The sequence below is a fragment of the Eleutherodactylus coqui genome, chromosome 3 (genome assembly GCF_035609145.1).
Source record: "Eleutherodactylus coqui strain aEleCoq1 chromosome 3, aEleCoq1.hap1, whole genome shotgun sequence".
NCBI lineage: Eukaryota > Metazoa > Chordata > Amphibia > Anura > Eleutherodactylidae > Eleutherodactylus > Eleutherodactylus coqui.
The window spans coordinates 4255743-4271499 of NC_089839.1; the positions used below are offsets into that span (position 1 = coordinate 4255743).

General features: G+C 60.7%; 1 protein-coding gene across 1 annotated transcript in view; it reads left to right on the top strand.

Moving 5' to 3' along the window:
• The first annotated feature begins 238 nt into the window (after positions 1-238).
• The window catches only part of KCTD3 (potassium channel tetramerization domain containing 3), a 93430-nt gene continuing 77911 nt past the window's right edge, over positions 239-15757 (top strand). The window contains exons 1-2 of the mRNA XM_066595068.1: positions 239-504; positions 14993-15046. Of these exons, the coding sequence (XP_066451165.1) occupies positions 443-504; positions 14993-15046 (116 nt within the window). The 5' untranslated portion in view covers positions 239-442. The remainder of the gene's footprint in view (positions 505-14992; positions 15047-15757) is intronic.

A 15757-nucleotide genomic window follows, 5' to 3' on the forward strand; every position in this document is an offset into this window, starting at 1 on the left:
GAAAGATATATGTCATAGATAGATAGATATGGTAGATATGATAGGTATGTAGGAAGGTATGTAGACAGGTAGGTAGGTAGATGGATAGATGTGACAGGTAGGTATGCAGGCAGGTAAGTAGGCAGGCAGGTAGGTAGAGCCATCTCTCCGCCGTTCTCTCTCATCCCCTGCATTGGTTGCTATGGTTACCATGGCGGCCCGGGTCCGGGATGGCGGAAGAGGCCTGTGGTGACGCCGCCTTCTTCCAGCTCTGGATCCCGGAGCCTCCTCCTTCTCCTCCGGTGACTCCGGCCGGGACATGACGAGCTCCGGGCGGTGTGGCCGCTGGCTGTCCTGGAGCGGCTCCTCCATGGAAGAGTGAGCGGCGCTGCTGACAGACTTCCCGGGATAACTCCTCAGCGCCAGTCCGGGGATCCGGGAGAGACTGGAGGCCGCAGCGGACATGGCCGGGAACTTCAACCCGGGCAGCGGGGAGATCATCCAGCTGAATGTGGGGGGCACCAGGTACAGTGGGGGAGACTGCTGCCACCATCATGGCCCTGAGGGCCGCTGCTCTGAGGCGCCATTCATTGTGTCGGGCATTGGGGGAGGCTTGGGGTCTCTGCTTTACATTGTAATCAGGTCTTCTAGTCACTGACAGCAAGCAGATGCCGTGCATGGGGTGGAGGAATTCAACCACAGAGTTCGTTATGGTGCTGCACACTGGCACTGGGTTTCCGTCCCTCTGCGCCATGGCGTTGTGGTCGGTTCAGGGTTTCAATCTCTCTTTGCATCAGCGTTGGGGTCAGTTCAGGGTTTTGGTCCCTCTGCGCGCCGGCGTTGGGGTCGGTTCAGGGTTTCAATCTCTCTTTGCATCGGCATTGGAGTCGGTTCAGGGTTTCGGTCCCTCTGTGGGTCGGCATTGGGGTCGTTTCAGGGTTTCGGTCCCTCTGCACATCGGCGTTAGGGTCGGTTCAAGGGTTTTTGTCCCTCTGCACATCGGCGTTAGGGTCGGTTTAGGGTTCCGGTCCCTCTGCGCATCGGGGTTGGTTCAGGGTTTAGGTCCCTCTGCGAATCGGTGTTGGGGTCGGTTCTAGGGTTTCCATCTCTCTTTCCATCAGCGTTGGGGTCGGTTCAGGGTTTCGGTCCGTCTACGCGCCGGCGTTGGGATCAGTTGAGGGTTTCGGTCCCTTGGCGCTCTGGTGTTGGGGTCGGTTCAGGGTTTCCCCTCTCTTTGCATCAGCGTTGCTGTCGGTTCAGGGTTTCGGTCCCTCTGCGTGCCGGCGTTGGGGTCGGTTCAGGGTTTCGGTCCCTCTGCGCACTGGCGTTGGGGTCGGTTCAGAGTGTCAGTCTTTCTGCGCGCCGGCGTTGGGGTCGGTTCAGGGTTTCGATCCCTCTGCGCATCGGCATTGGGGTCGGTTCAGGGTTTCGGTCCCTCTGCGCATCAGCGTTGGGGTTGGTTTAAGGTTTTGGTCCCTCTGCGCATCGGCGTCGGTTCAGGGTTTAGGTTCCTCTGCGCGCCGGCGTTGGGGTCGGTTCAGGGATTCGGTCCCTCTGCGCGCTGGCGTTGGGGTCGGTTCAGAGTGTCAGTCTTTCTGCGCGCCGGCGTTGGGGTCGGTTCAGGGTTTCGATCCCTCTGCGCATCGGCATTGGGGTCGGTTCAGGGTTTCGGTCCCTCTGCGCGTTGGGGTTGGTTTAAGGTTTTGGTCCCTCTGCGCATCGGCGTTGGGGTCGGTTCAGGGTTTAGGTTCCTCTGTGAATTGATATTGGGGTCAGTTCAGGGTTTCCGTCTCTCTTCGCATCAGCGTTGGGGTCGGTTCAGGGTTTCGGTCCGTCTATGCATCAGCGTTGGGGTCGGTTCAGGGTTTCCGTCTCTCTTCGCATCAGCGTTGGGGTCGGTTCAGGGTTTCGGTCCGTCTATGCATCAGCGTTGGGGTCGGTTCAGGGTTTCGGTCCATCTATGCAGCAGCGTTGGGGTCGGTTCAGGGTTTCGGTCCGTCTATGCAGCAGCGTTGGGGTCGGTTCAGGGTTTCGGTCCGTCTATGCAGCAGCGTTGGGGTCGGTTCAGGGTTTTGGTCCGTCTATGCAGCAGCGTTGGGGTCGGTTCAGGGTTTCGGTCCGTCTACGCGCTGGCGTTGGGGTCGGTTCAGGGTTTCGGTCCGTCTACGCGCTGGCGTTGGGGTCGGTTCAGGGGTTCTGTCCGTCTACGTGCCGGCGTTGGGGTCAGTTCAGGGTTTTGGTCCCTTCGCTCCAGCGTTGGGGTCGGTTCAAGGTTTCGGTCCGTCTACGCATTTGGGTCGGTTCAGGGTTTCGGTCCCTCTGCGCGTCGGCGTTGGGGACGGTTCAGGGCTTCGGTCAGTCTATGGGCCGGCGTTGGGTTCGGTTCAGGGTTTCGGTCCCTCTGCGCGCCGGCGTGGGGGTCGGTTTAGGGTTTCGGTCTGTCTACGCGCCGGCGTTGGGGTTGGTTTAGGGTTGCGGTCCCTCTGCGCGTCGGCGTTGGGATCGGTATCATGGTTACGGTCCATCTACGTGCCGACGTTGGGGTCGGTACAGGGTTACGGTCCCTCTGTGCGTCAGCGTTGGGGTCAGTTCAGGGTTTTCTGTCCCTCAGCACGTCGGGGTCGTTTCAGGGGTTCGGTCCGTCTACGCATTTGGGTTGGTTCAGGGTTTCGGTCCCTCTGCGCGTCGGCGTTGGGGACGGTTCAGGGCTTCGGTCAGTCTATGGGCCGGCGTGGGGGTCGGTTTAGGGTTTCGGTCCCTCTGCGCGCCGGCATGGGGGTCGGTTCAGGGGTTTGGTCCATCTACGCGCTGGCGTTGGGGTCGGTTCAGGGTTTCGGACTCTCAACGCGCCAGCGTTGGTGTCGGTTCAGGGGTTTGGCCCGTCTACGCGTTAGGGTCGGTTCAGGGTTTCCATCTCTCTACGCGTTGGGGTCGGTTCAGGGTTCCGGTCCCTCTGTGTGTCAGCGTTGGGGGTCATTTCAGGGTTTCGGTCCCTCAGCACGTCGGCGTCGGTTCAGGGGTCCGGTCCGTCTACGCATTTGGGTCGGTTCAGGGTTTCGGTCCCTCTGCGCGCCGGCGTTGGGGTCGGTTCAGGGGTACGGTCCATCTATGCGCGTTGGGGTCGGTTCAGGGTTTCGGTCCCTCAGTGCACCGGCGTTGGGGTCGGTTCGTCTATGCGCCGGCGTTGGTGTCGGTTCAGGGGTTCGGTCCCTCTGCGTGTCGGCGTTTGGGTAGGTTTATGGTTTCGGTCCCTCTGCGCGTCGGCGTTGGTGTCGGCTCAGGGGTTCGGTCCCTCTGCGCGTCGCCGTTGATGTCGGTTCAGGGGTTCGGTCCCTCTGTGTGCCGGCGTTGGTGTTGGTTCAGGGGTTCGGTCCCTCTGCGCATCGGCGTTTGGGTCGGTTCAGGGGTTCGGTCCCTCTGTGTGTCGGCTTTTGGGTCGGTTCATGGGTTCGGTCCCTCTGCGTGTTGGGGCTGGTTCAGAGTTTCTGTCCCTCTGCGCGCTGGCGTTGGGGTCGGTTCAGGGTTTCGGTCCGTCTACGCGCTGGCGTTGGGGTCGGTTCAGGGGTTCTGTCCGTCTACGTGCCGGCGTTGGGGTCAGTTCAGGGTTTTGGTCCCTTCGCTCCAGCGATGGGGTCGGTTCAAAGTTTTGGTCCGTCTACGCGCCGGCGTGGGGGTTGATTTAGGGTTGCGGTCCCTCTGCGCGTCGGCGTTGGGATCGGTATCATGGTTACGGTCCATCTACGTGCCGACGTTGGGGTCGGTACAGGGTTACGGTCCCTCTGTGCGTCAGCGTTGGGGTCAGTTCAGGGTTTTCTGTCCCTCAGCACGTCGGGGTCGTTTCAGGGGTTCGGTCCGTCTACGCATTTGGGTTGGTTCAGGGTTTCGGTCCCTCTGCGCGTCGGCGTTGGGGACGGTTCAGGGCTTCGGTCAGTCTATGGGCCGGCGTGGGGGTCGGTTTAGGGTTTCGGTCCCTCTGCGCGCCGGCATGGGGGTCGGTTCAGGGGTTTGGTCCATCTACGCGCTGGCGTTGGGGTCGGTTCAGGGTTTCGGACTCTCAACGCGCCAGCGTTGGTGTCGGTTCAGGGGTTTGGCCCGTCTACGCGTTAGGGTCGGTTCAGGGTTTCCATCTCTCTACGCGTTGGGGTCGGTTCAGGGTTCCGGTCCCTCTGTGTGTCAGCGTTGGGGGTCATTTCAGGGTTTCGGTCCCTCAGCACGTCGGCGTCGGTTCAGGGGTCCGGTCCGTCTACGCATTTGGGTCGGTTCAGGGTTTCGGTCCCTCTGCGCGCCGGCGTTGGGGTCGGTTCAGGGGTACGGTCCATCTATGCGCGTTGGGGTCGGTTCAGGGTTTCGGTCCCTCAGTGCACCGGCGTTGGGGTCGGTTCGTCTATGCGCCGGCGTTGGTGTCGGTTCAGGGGTTCGGTCCCTCTGCGTGTCGGCGTTTGGGTAGGTTTATGGTTTCGGTCCCTCTGCGCGTCGGCGTTGGTGTCGGCTCAGGGGTTCGGTCCCTCTGCGCGTCGCCGTTGATGTCGGTTCAGGGGTTCGGTCCCTCTGCGTGCCGGCGTTGGTGTTGGTTCAGGGGTTCGGTCCCTCTGCGCATCGGCGTTTGGGTCGGTTCAGGGGTTCGGTCCCTCTGTGTGTCGGCTTTTGGGTCGGTTCATGGGTTCGGTCCCTCTGCGTGTTGGGGCTGGTTCAGAGTTTCTGTCCCTCTGCGCGCCGGCGTTGGTGTCGGTTCAGGGGTTCGGTCCCTCTGCGCGTCGGCTTTTGGGTCGGTTCAGGGGTTCGGTCCCTCTGCGCGCCGGCGTTGGGGTCGGTTCAGGGGTTCGGTCCGTCTGCGTGCCAGCGTTGGGGTCGGTTTAGAGGTTCGGTCCGTCTGCGCGCCGACGTTTGGGTCGGTTCAGGGGTTTGGTCCCTCTGCGCGCCGGCGTTGGGGTCGGTTCACGGTTTCAGTCCCTCTGCGCGCCGGCGTTTGGGTAGGTTTATGGTTTCGGTCCCTCTGCGCGTCGGCGTTGGGATCGGTATCATGGTTACGGTCCATCTACGTGCCGACGTTGGGGTCGGTACAGGGTTACGGTCCCTCTGTGCGTCAGCGTTGGGGTCAGTTCAGGGTTTTCTGTCCCTCAGCACGTCGGGGTCGTTTCAGGGGTTCGGTCCGTCTACGCATTTGGGTTGGTTCAGGGTTTCGGTCCCTCTGCGCGTCGGCGTTGGGGACGGTTCAGGGCTTCGGTCAGTCTATGGGCCGGCGTGGGGGTCGGTTTAGGGTTTCGGTCCCTCTGCGCGCCGGCATGGGGGTCGGTTCAGGGGTTTGGTCCATCTACGCGCTGGCGTTGGGGTCGGTTCAGGGTTTCGGACTCTCAACGCGCCAGCGTTGGTGTCGGTTCAGGGGTTTGGCCCGTCTACGCGTTAGGGTCGGTTCAGGGTTTCCATCTCTCTACGCGTTGGGGTCGGTTCAGGGTTCCGGTCCCTCTGTGTGTCAGCGTTGGGGGTCATTTCAGGGTTTCGGTCCCTCAGCACGTCGGCGTCGGTTCAGGGGTCCGGTCCGTCTACGCATTTGGGTCGGTTCAGGGTTTCGGTCCCTCTGCGCGCCGGCGTTGGGGTCGGTTCAGGGGTACGGTCCATCTATGCGCGTTGGGGTCGGTTCAGGGTTTCGGTCCCTCAGTGCACCGGCGTTGGGGTCGGTTCGTCTATGCGCCGGCGTTGGTGTCGGTTCAGGGGTTCGGTCCCTCTGCGTGTCGGCGTTTGGGTAGGTTTATGGTTTCGGTCCCTCTGCGCGTCGGCGTTGGTGTCGGCTCAGGGGTTCGGTCCCTCTGCGCGTCGCCGTTGATGTCGGTTCAGGGGTTCGGTCCCTCTGCGTGCCGGCGTTGGTGTTGGTTCAGGGGTTCGGTCCCTCTGCGCATCGGCGTTTGGGTCGGTTCAGGGGTTCGGTCCCTCTGTGTGTCGGCTTTTGGGTCGGTTCATGGGTTCGGTCCCTCTGCGTGTTGGGGCTGGTTCAGAGTTTCTGTCCCTCTGCGCGCCGGCGTTGGTGTCGGTTCAGGGGTTCGGTCCCTCTGCGCGTCGGCTTTTGGGTCGGTTCAGGGGTTCGGTCCCTCTGCGCGCCGGCGTTGGGGTCGGTTCAGGGGTTCGGTCCGTCTGCGTGCCAGCGTTGGGGTCGGTTTAGAGGTTCGGTCCGTCTGCGCGCCGACGTTTGGGTCGGTTCAGGGGTTTGGTCCCTCTGCGCGCCGGCGTTGGGGTCGGTTCACGGTTTCAGTCCCTCTGCGCGCCGGCGTTTGGGTAGGTTTATGGTTTCGGTCCCTCTGCGCGTCGGCGTTGGTGTCGGCTCAGGGGTTCGGTCCCTCTGCGCGTCGCCGTTGATGTCGGTTCAGGGGTTCGGTCCCTCTGCGTGCCGGCGTTGGTGTTGGTTCAGGGGTTCGGTCCCTCTGCGCATCGGCGTTTGGGTCGGTTCAGGGGTTCGGTCCCTCTGTGCGTCGGCTTTTGGGTCGGTTCATGGGTTCGGTCCCTCTGCGTGTTGGGGCTGGTTCAGAGTTTCTGTCCCTCTGCGCGCCGGCGTTGGTGTCGGTTCAGGGGTTCGGTCCCTCTGCGCGTCGGCTTTTGGGTCGGTTCAGGGGTTCGGTCCCTCTGCGCGCCGGCGTTGGGGTCGGTTCAGGGGTTCGGTCCGTCTGCGCGCCAGCGTTGGGGTCGGTTTAGAGGTTCGGTCCGTCTGCGCGCCGACGTTTGGGTCGGTTCAGGGGTTTGGTCCCTCTGCGCGCCGGCGTTGGGGTCGGTTCAGGGTTTCGGTCCCTCAGTGCACCGGCGTTGGGGTCGGTTCGTCTATGCGCCGGCGTTGGTGTCGGTTCAGGGGTTCGGTCCCTCTGCGTGTCGGCGTTTGGGTAGGTTTATGGTTTCGGTCCCTCTGCGCGTCGGCGTTGGTGTCGGCTCAGGGGTTCGGTCCCTCTGCGCGTCGCCGTTGATGTCGGTTCAGGGGTTCGGTCCCTCTGCGTGCCGGCGTTGGTGTTGGTTCAGGGGTTCGGTCCCTCTGCGCATCGGCGTTTGGGTCGGTTCAGGGGTTCGGTCCCTCTGTGTGTCGGCTTTTGGGTCGGTTCATGGGTTCGGTCCCTCTGCGTGTTGGGGCTGGTTCAGAGTTTCTGTCCCTCTGCGCGCCGGCGTTGGTGTCGGTTCAGGGGTTCGGTCCCTCTGCGCGTCGGCTTTTGGGTCGGTTCAGGGGTTCGGTCCCTCTGCGCGCCGGCGTTGGGGTCGGTTCAGGGGTTCGGTCCGTCTGCGTGCCAGCGTTGGGGTCGGTTTAGAGGTTCGGTCCGTCTGCGCGCCGACGTTTGGGTCGGTTCAGGGGTTTGGTCCCTCTGCGCGCCGGCGTTGGGGTCGGTTCACGGTTTCAGTCCCTCTGCGCGCCGGCGTTTGGGTAGGTTTATGGTTTCGGTCCCTCTGCGCGTCGGCGTTGGTGTCGGCTCAGGGGTTCGGTCCCTCTGCGCGTCGCCGTTGATGTCGGTTCAGGGGTTCGGTCCCTCTGCGTGCCGGCGTTGGTGTTGGTTCAGGGGTTCGGTCCCTCTGCGCATCGGCGTTTGGGTCGGTTCAGGGGTTCGGTCCCTCTGTGCGTCGGCTTTTGGGTCGGTTCATGGGTTCGGTCCCTCTGCGTGTTGGGGCTGGTTCAGAGTTTCTGTCCCTCTGCGCGCCGGCGTTGGTGTCGGTTCAGGGGTTCGGTCCCTCTGCGCGTCGGCTTTTGGGTCGGTTCAGGGGTTCGGTCCCTCTGCGCGCCGGCGTTGGGGTCGGTTCAGGGGTTCGGTCCGTCTGCGCGCCAGCGTTGGGGTCGGTTTAGAGGTTCGGTCCGTCTGCGCGCCGACGTTTGGGTCGGTTCAGGGGTTTGGTCCCTCTGCGCGCCGGCGTTGGGGTCGGTTCACGGTTTCGGTCCCTCTGCGCGCCGGCGTTGGGGTCGGTTCAGGGATTCGGTCCCTCTGCGTGCCGGCGTTGGGGTCGGTTCAGGGATTCGGTCCCTCTGCGCGCCGGCGTTGGGGTCGGTTCAGGGATTCGGTCCCTCTGCGCGCTGGCGTTGGGGTCGGTTCAGAGTGTCAGTCTTTCTGCGCGCCGGCGTTGGGGTCGGTTCAGGGTTTCGATCCCTCTGCGCATCGGCATTGGGGTCGGTTCAGGGTTTCAGTCCCTCTGCGCATCGGCGTTGGGGATGGTTTAAGGTTTTGGTCCCTCTGCGCATCGGCGTTGGGGTCGGTTCAGGGTTTAGGTTCCTCTGTGAATTGATATTGGGGTCAGTTCAGGGTTTCCGTCTCTCTTCGCATCAGCGTTGGGGTCGGTTCAGGCTTTCGGTCCATCTATGCAGCAGCGTTGGGGTCGGTTCAGGGTTTCGGTCCGTCTATGCAGCAGCGTTGGGGTCGGTTCAGGGTTTCGGTCCGTCTATGCAGCAGCGTTGGGGTCGGTTCAGGGTTTCGGTCCGTCTATGCAGCAGCGTTGGGGTCGGTTCAGGGTTTCGGTCCGTCTATGCAGCAGCGTTGGGGCCGGTTCAGGGTTTCGGTCCGTCTATGCAGCAGCGTTGGGGTCGGTTCAGGGTTTCGGTTCGTCTACGCGCTGGCGTTGGGGTCGGTTCAGGGTTTCGGTTCGTCTACGCGCTGGCGTTGGGGTCGGTTCAGGGTTTCGGTCCGTCTACGCGCTGGCGTTGGGGTCGGTTCAGGGGTTCTGTCCGTCTACGTGCCGGCGTTGGGGTCAGTTCAGGGTTTTGGTCCCTTCGCTCCAGCGATGGGGTCGGTTCAAAGTTTTGGTCCGTCTACGCGCCGGCGTGGGGGTTGATTTAGGGTTGCGGTCCCTCTGCGCGTCGGCGTTGGGATCGGTATCATGGTTACGGTCCATCTACGTGCCGACGTTGGGGTCGGTACAGGGTTACGGTCCCTCTGTGCGTCAGCGTTGGGGTCAGTTCAGGGTTTTCTGTCCCTCAGCACGTCGGGGTAGGTTCAGGGGTTCAGTCCGTCTACGCATTTGGGTTGGTTCAGGGTTTCGGTCCCTCTGCGCGTCGGTGTTGGGGACGGTTCAGGGCTTCGGTCAGTCTATGGCCCGGCGTTGGGGTCGGTTCAGGGTTCCGGTCCCTCTGTGTGTCAGCGTTGGGGGTCATTTCAGGGTTTCGGTCCCTCAGCACGTCGGCGTCGGTTCAGGGGTCCGGTCCGTCTACGCATTTGGGTCGGTTCAGGGGTTCGGTCCCTCTGCGTGTCGGCGTTGGGGTCGGTTCAGGGGTTCGGTCCCTCTGCGCGCCGGCGTTGGGGTCGGTTCAGAGGTTCGGTCCCTCTGCGCGCCGACGTTTGGGTCGGTTCAGGGGTTTGGTCCCTCTGCGCGCCGGCGTGGGGGTCAGTTCAGGGTTTCGGTCCCTCTGCGCGCCGGTGTGGGGGTCGGTTCAGGGTTTCGGTCCCTCTGCGCGCCGGTGTGGGGGTCGGTTCAGGGGTTCGGTCCCTCTGCGCGCCGGTGTGGGGGTCGGTTCAGGGGTTCGGTCCCTCTGCGCGCCGGTGTGGGGGTCGGTTCAGGGGTTCGGTCCCTCTGCGCTCCGGTGTGGGGGTCGGTTTAGGGGTTCGGTCCCTTTGCGCGCCGGCGTTGGAGCCGGTCAGGGGCTCGGTTCCTCTGCGCGCTGGTGTGGGGGTCGGTTCAGAGGTTCGGTCCCTCTGCGCGCCGGTGTTGGGGTCGGTTCAGGGTGTCCCTCTGCGCGCCGGTGTGGGGGTCGGTTCAGGGTGTCCCTCTGCGCGCCGGTGTTGGGGTCGGTTCAGGGTGTCCCTCTGCGCGCCGGTGTTGGGGTCGGTTCAGTGTGTCCCTCTGCGCCCCGGCGTTGGGGTCGGTTCAGTGTGTCCCTCTGCGCGCCGGCGTTGGGGTCGGTTCAGTGTGTCCCTCTGCGCGCCGGCGTTGGGGTCGGTTCAGTGTGTCCCTCTGCGCGCCGGCGTTGGGGTCGGTTCAGTGTGTCCCTCTGCGCGCCGGCGTTGGGGTCGGTTCAGTGTGTCCCTCTGCGCGCCGGTGTTGGGGTCGGATCAGTGTGTCCCTCTGCGCGCCGGCGTTGGGGTCGGTTCAGGGGTTCGGTCCCTCTGCGCGCCGGCGTTGGGGTCGGTTCAGGGCGTCCCTCTGCGCGCCGGTGTTGGGGTCGGATCAGTGTGTCCCTCTGCGCGCCGGCGTTGGGGTCGGTTCAGGGGTTCGGTCCCTCTGCGCGCCGGCGTTGGGGTCGGTTCAGGGCGTCCCTCTGCGCGCCGGCGTTGGGGTCGGTTCAGGGCGTCCCTCTGCGCGCCGGTGTTGGGGTCGGATCAGTGTGTCCCTCTGCGCGCCGGCGTTGGGGTCGGTTCAGGGGTTCGGTCCCTCTGCGCGTCGGCGTTGGGGTCGGTTCAGGGCGTCCCTCTGCGCGCCGGTGTTGGGGTCGGATCAGTGTGTCCCTCTGCGCGCCGGCGTTGGGGTCGGTTCAGGGGTTCGGTCCCTCTGCGCGCCGGTGTTGGGGTCGGTTCAGGGCGTCCCTCTGCGCGCCGGCGTTGGGGTCGGTTCAGTGTGTCCCTCTGCGCGCCGGTGTTGGGGTCGGTTCAGTGTGTCCCTCTGCGCGCCGGCGTTGGGGTCGGTTCAGGGTGTCCCTCTGCGCGCCGGTGTTGGGGTCGGATCAGTGTGTCCCTCTGCGCGCCGGCGTTGGGGTCGGTTCAGGGGTTCGGTCCCTCTGCGCGCCGGCGTTGGGGTCGGTTCAGGGCGTCCCTCTGCGCGCCGGCGTTGGGGTCGGTTCAGGGCGTCCCTCTGCGCGCCGGTGTTGGGGTCGGATCAGTGTGTCCCTCTGCGCGCCGGCGTTGGGGTCGGTTCAGGGGTTCGGTCCCTCTGCGCGTCGGCGTTGGGGTCGGTTCAGGGCGTCCCTCTGCGCGCCGGTGTTGGGGTCGGATCAGTGTGTCCCTCTGCGCGCCGGCGTTGGGGTCGGTTCAGGGGTTCGGTCCCTCTGCGCGCCGGTGTTGGGGTCGGTTCAGGGCGTCCCTCTGCGCGCCGGCGTTGGGGTCGGTTCAGTGTGTCCCTCTGCGCGCCGGTGTTGGGGTCGGTTCAGTGTGTCCCTCTGCGCGCCGGCGTTGGGGTCGGTTCAGGGTGTCCCTCTGCGCGCCGGCGTTGGGGTCGGATCAGTGTGTCTGTCTCTGCTCCGTCTTTGAAAATGAAATAACTTTGATCTGTTTTCTTTTCTCATTTATTTCAGTGGGGTTTCAAAAAAGCGTAAAGCGAACAGAATGGCGTCAGTTTGCTGCTTTTCTGATAGGTTTCCATCTTGTGTCAGCAGGAGCGCAGTCTGCAGCGTAAGGCCTAATGTCCACGGGCGGACTTGAGTTGCGGAATCCGCACGTTGCACCCACGTATCAAGCCGCCCGCAGGGAAGCATGGGGCGTCCGTTCATTTACCACCTGCGGATTTGTTTTTATTTGATTTGCGGACGATATGTCACGGCGTGCTCCGTTTTACTGCGGCTCCTTTCATCTCTGGGAGCCTACGATCCGCAAACACATTTGGGGAAGCATTGCGGATTTCAGGGCTAAATTCATTTAGGAAGGCTGGGAAAATGCTGGGGGTGGGGGCGGGGGCGGGGGTGGGGGCGGGGGCGGGGGTGGGGGTGGGTTGCGGATTTTTTATGTGCGGATTATCCGTAGTGCAAAAAAACTGCAATACGCAATAAAAAATGTATTTAATGGTGACCCGCGGTGCATCCGCTGCGGAAATCTACATGAAAAATCGTCACGTGCCGCGGACACGAGGCCAGACTGTAGTCACATCTGCGTCGGCGCCTTCGGTGTAGGACATTTTTGTTTGGTAAAAATGGTGGTCGGGCGCAGAAAGCAAACGGACGCTGTCATAGTCGATGGGGCCCGCTCAGCGCAATTTGGTCCTGTCATGAGACGGAACCGTTATCTAATGGATTGCGTTTTTATGTTCCCACAACAGAACAGTCCGTGACGCAGAAGTGAGTAGATCCTCGTATCTCCATCCAAAAAACGGAAACCTGACAAGATGGAAACAAACGGACGCCTCGCGGTCTGACTGCACTTTATTTGAAAAGCCATTGAAATTAATGGGCAAAAAAAAGTATCAGTTTTATTTGTTTCTCTCCTCCAAAAACGGAGCAGAAAGACGGAAACCCTGAACTGACCCTAACACCGGTGCGAGAGCGGCCTCACCTGAACTTGACGCTAAGGCTGGCGCGAGAGCGGCCTCACCTGAACTTGACGCTAAGGCGGGCGTGAGAGCGGCCTCACGTTAACTTGACGCTAAGGCGGGCGTGAGAGCGGCCTCACCTGAACTTGACGCTAGTGCCGGCGCGAGAGCAGCCTCACCTGAACTTGACGCTAGTGCCGGCGCCAGAGCGGCCTCACCTGAACTTGACGCTAGTGCCGGCGCCAGAGCGGCCTCACCTGAACTTGACGCTAGTGCCGGCGCCAGAGCGGCCTCACCTGAACTTGACGCTAGTGCCGGCGCCAGAGCGGCCTCACCTGAACTTGACGCTAGTGCCGGCGCCAGAGCGGCCTCACCTGAACTTGACGCTAGTGCCGGCGCCAGAGCGGCCTCACCTGAACTTGACGCTAGTGCCGGCGCCAGAGCGGCCTCACCTGAACTTGACGCTAGTGCCGGCGCCAGAGCGGCCTCACCTGAACTTGACGCTAGTGCCGGCGCCAGAGCGGCCTCACCTGAACTTGACGCTAGTGCCGGCGCCAGAGCGGCCTCACCTGAACTTGACGCTAGTGCCGGCGCCAGAGCGGCCTCACCTGAACTTGACGCTAGTGCCGGCGCGAGAGCGGCCTCACCTGAACTTGACGCTAAAGCCGGCGCGAGAGCGGCCTCACCTGAACTTGACGCTAGTGCCGGCGCGAGAGCGGCCTCACCTGAACTTGACGCTAGTGCCGGCGCGAGAGCGGCCTCACCTGAACTTGACGCTAGTGCCGGCGCGAGAGCGGCCTCACCTGAACTTGACGCTAGTGCCGGCGCGAGAGCGGCCTCACCTGAACTTGACGCTAAGGCGGGCGCGAGAGCGTCCACTCATCACCTCACGTCAGTGGGACACCTCACCCACAGAGCCCCACTGTAAAAAGGATACAACAACCTACCGCCTTTGGTTTCCACTCACGTCTGTCATAGGGGCAGAAAAGCGGGATCCCCGCAGGGAGCGGCTCCATCCTGTGACAGAAGCGAACGGCGCGGGATGGAGCCCTTTTTAATGTAATGGGGCCATCCAGCTTCCGTCTTGTCCTTGCGCATTTTACTGGATGAAATGGCGCGGCTGCTTCATCCCGGACGGTTCTGCACCGGAGCCTCCAGCGAAGATGTGATGACATCCTTAGAAGAAGATGATGTGAAAGAGCCGCGCCGGTTGAGAGCGCGTGTTAACGGGTCCCGCATGGCGGCACCTTTTTTTTCACTTTTATGACTTGCCAGGTGGGGGCTCTGATATCTGGGACCCCCGCTGTCATCAGAATGAGGGGCTCCTTTAGGCCATTTTCACACGGGGATCGTTTTCTGTACAGAAACTCTGCAGCGTTTACAGCAGCAGAAACACGGATGAGATGACTAAATCTGTGCCGAACTTTACCTGCGCTGCGGAATATAGATTATGTCAATATTAGCCGCCGGCTTCAATGAAGAAGCCGAAACCTGCGACGGCGGCCGCAGACTCAGAGCAGATGTTACCGACAGGAGAGCGCTTCGGTCTACGAATACACTGCGTAGTCACAGACCAAAGAATGCCGATCCCCTGCGTATTTCTGCGCTTCTGTTTTTGGGGGGCCGTAAACGTGCAGTCCATTGTTTTACCGCACAAAGCAGCAGAGGATTCGCAGGTTTCCCGTGCGGTCACTGTGTTTTTGCGCCGGCACAGTCACTTCTAGGACCTGTTTGATTACTGTGTAGGATAAAAGGCGTGTAGAGTTTACAGTACGGGTTGTTATGGATGCAACAATATCAAACGTGGGTTTTTTTTAGGGGAAAGTGTACAAAATTTTTATTTCTTTTTCTACTTTTTTTTTGTGTTTTTTTTACATGTAGTTTTTTTAAATATACTTATTTATTTTTACATTTTATGTCCCTTGTGAGGGACTTGAACCTGTGATGTTACGATTGCTCTGATAATACATTGCAATATTTCTGTACTGCAATGCATTATCGCTAATCATAGCTAACACTGGACACCATTGTGTGGCACCCAGCCTAACATGGCATCCCATCGGCCCTCTGGGATTACACGGCCGAGGGCTGATGACGTCACAGAGGGTGTGCCCTCCATCTATCAACCCTTTGTTGGGATGGGTGTTCTCACCAATCCCCACTCTTGCGGTGTTCAGGCTACAAAACATAGTGCTGATTTTGTAGCCCGTGTGAAGAAGGCCTAACAGCCCTGTCTGCGTTGAATACTTGGGTGTCATTATTTTGGTTTTGGCCCCCACACAATGGCACTCGGAGCCCGATTAATGATATTGGGGTCCCGGACAACCCCTGTTACCTATATAAAATACCATTCATATCTGTCATTTCTTCATACGATATCGGATGGGGCGAATTGTTCGTTCCAGGGATCGCTCTGCTGCACTGGTGGTCCTCGAGGGCCGGCTCTAGTAGTGAACATCGGAGAACAGAGGTATTCGGGGCATTTATGCTTCCTTGGTCCTATGAATGAGAAGTAATCGTCAGCCTGCGACTAATGATTTATGGCCGCCACCTCCTACATAGCTTTGCGGTCTACAAACTGTTGTAAAGCTACATCTCCCACGGTGCGCTGCCAGCGGGGGCTTCATCACTGTAGACCGCTGCTTAGCGATTTGTCTCTGAGCTTCTCATTATATTCAGCATAATTGCCGGCAGTCGTTAATTTTCTGAGACTGTCCCTGTATTTTAAGGGCGATCCCTGCAGATATGCCTTCCATGCCCTCTACTACAATCGCAGGGGCGGGTTTAGTAAATCGTCCGTTACCTGTTGATGTGATCCTGATTGCCGGCTGTGGCCCCCGATGACCCCACGTTTCTAGTGCTTTAGATATGTAACACTTTATTGGTTGTTTTGCAGGTTCAGCACATCCAGGCAGACGCTCATGTGGATCCCGGACTCCTTCTTCTCTAGGTAGGTAATAACATCACCGGTATGTCTCCGCTCTCTGTCTTGAAGTATTTTGAGTCTACATCGGCCCCCCAACATGGTTGTTCCAGGGAATACATCTATTATGTAGGATTGTCCTTCACTGCAAATTTTCTTGAGCACTTGAAGGAGTTTTCCCATTATAAAGATTTTTTTCAACCGTTCGGCATGGCATAAATAACAGGTGACCGCTGAAGCCAATCAGAGGCCGCCTGGTCTGACATCAGCACTCACGTACTGGGAGCCATGATGCCAGGAGTCTGGGTTGGTGACACTGACTCCTCTAATTAACTTCTGCGGTCACCTGACTTCTGCTGGACGTACATACCGGGAGGGCTGCCAGAGCCACTCAGCTGTTTCCTGGGGGCTGGATTTTCTGGGTCTATCCTTCGTTCAAACGCCAAAAATACTTCAGAAGCATGTATGTTCTTTGCAAACTCCGAATCCCACGACTATTTGTCACTGCATGAGGCAGCTGAGGGTGATGGTCTCCTCCTTCTAGACAATTTCTTTTGGCCAATTTCACACATGGCCTCTTAAGTAGACCATTCTCTCGAAATGGGACAAGTCTGTGACCTACCTCGATTGGAAGATCCAACTACCTTTGCACATTCAATGCTCCCTGTTTTGGTGTCTGAAATCTTAGCGGATCCATATGGTGACCTCCCTCGATCTTAAGATCTGACTACTTCTGCA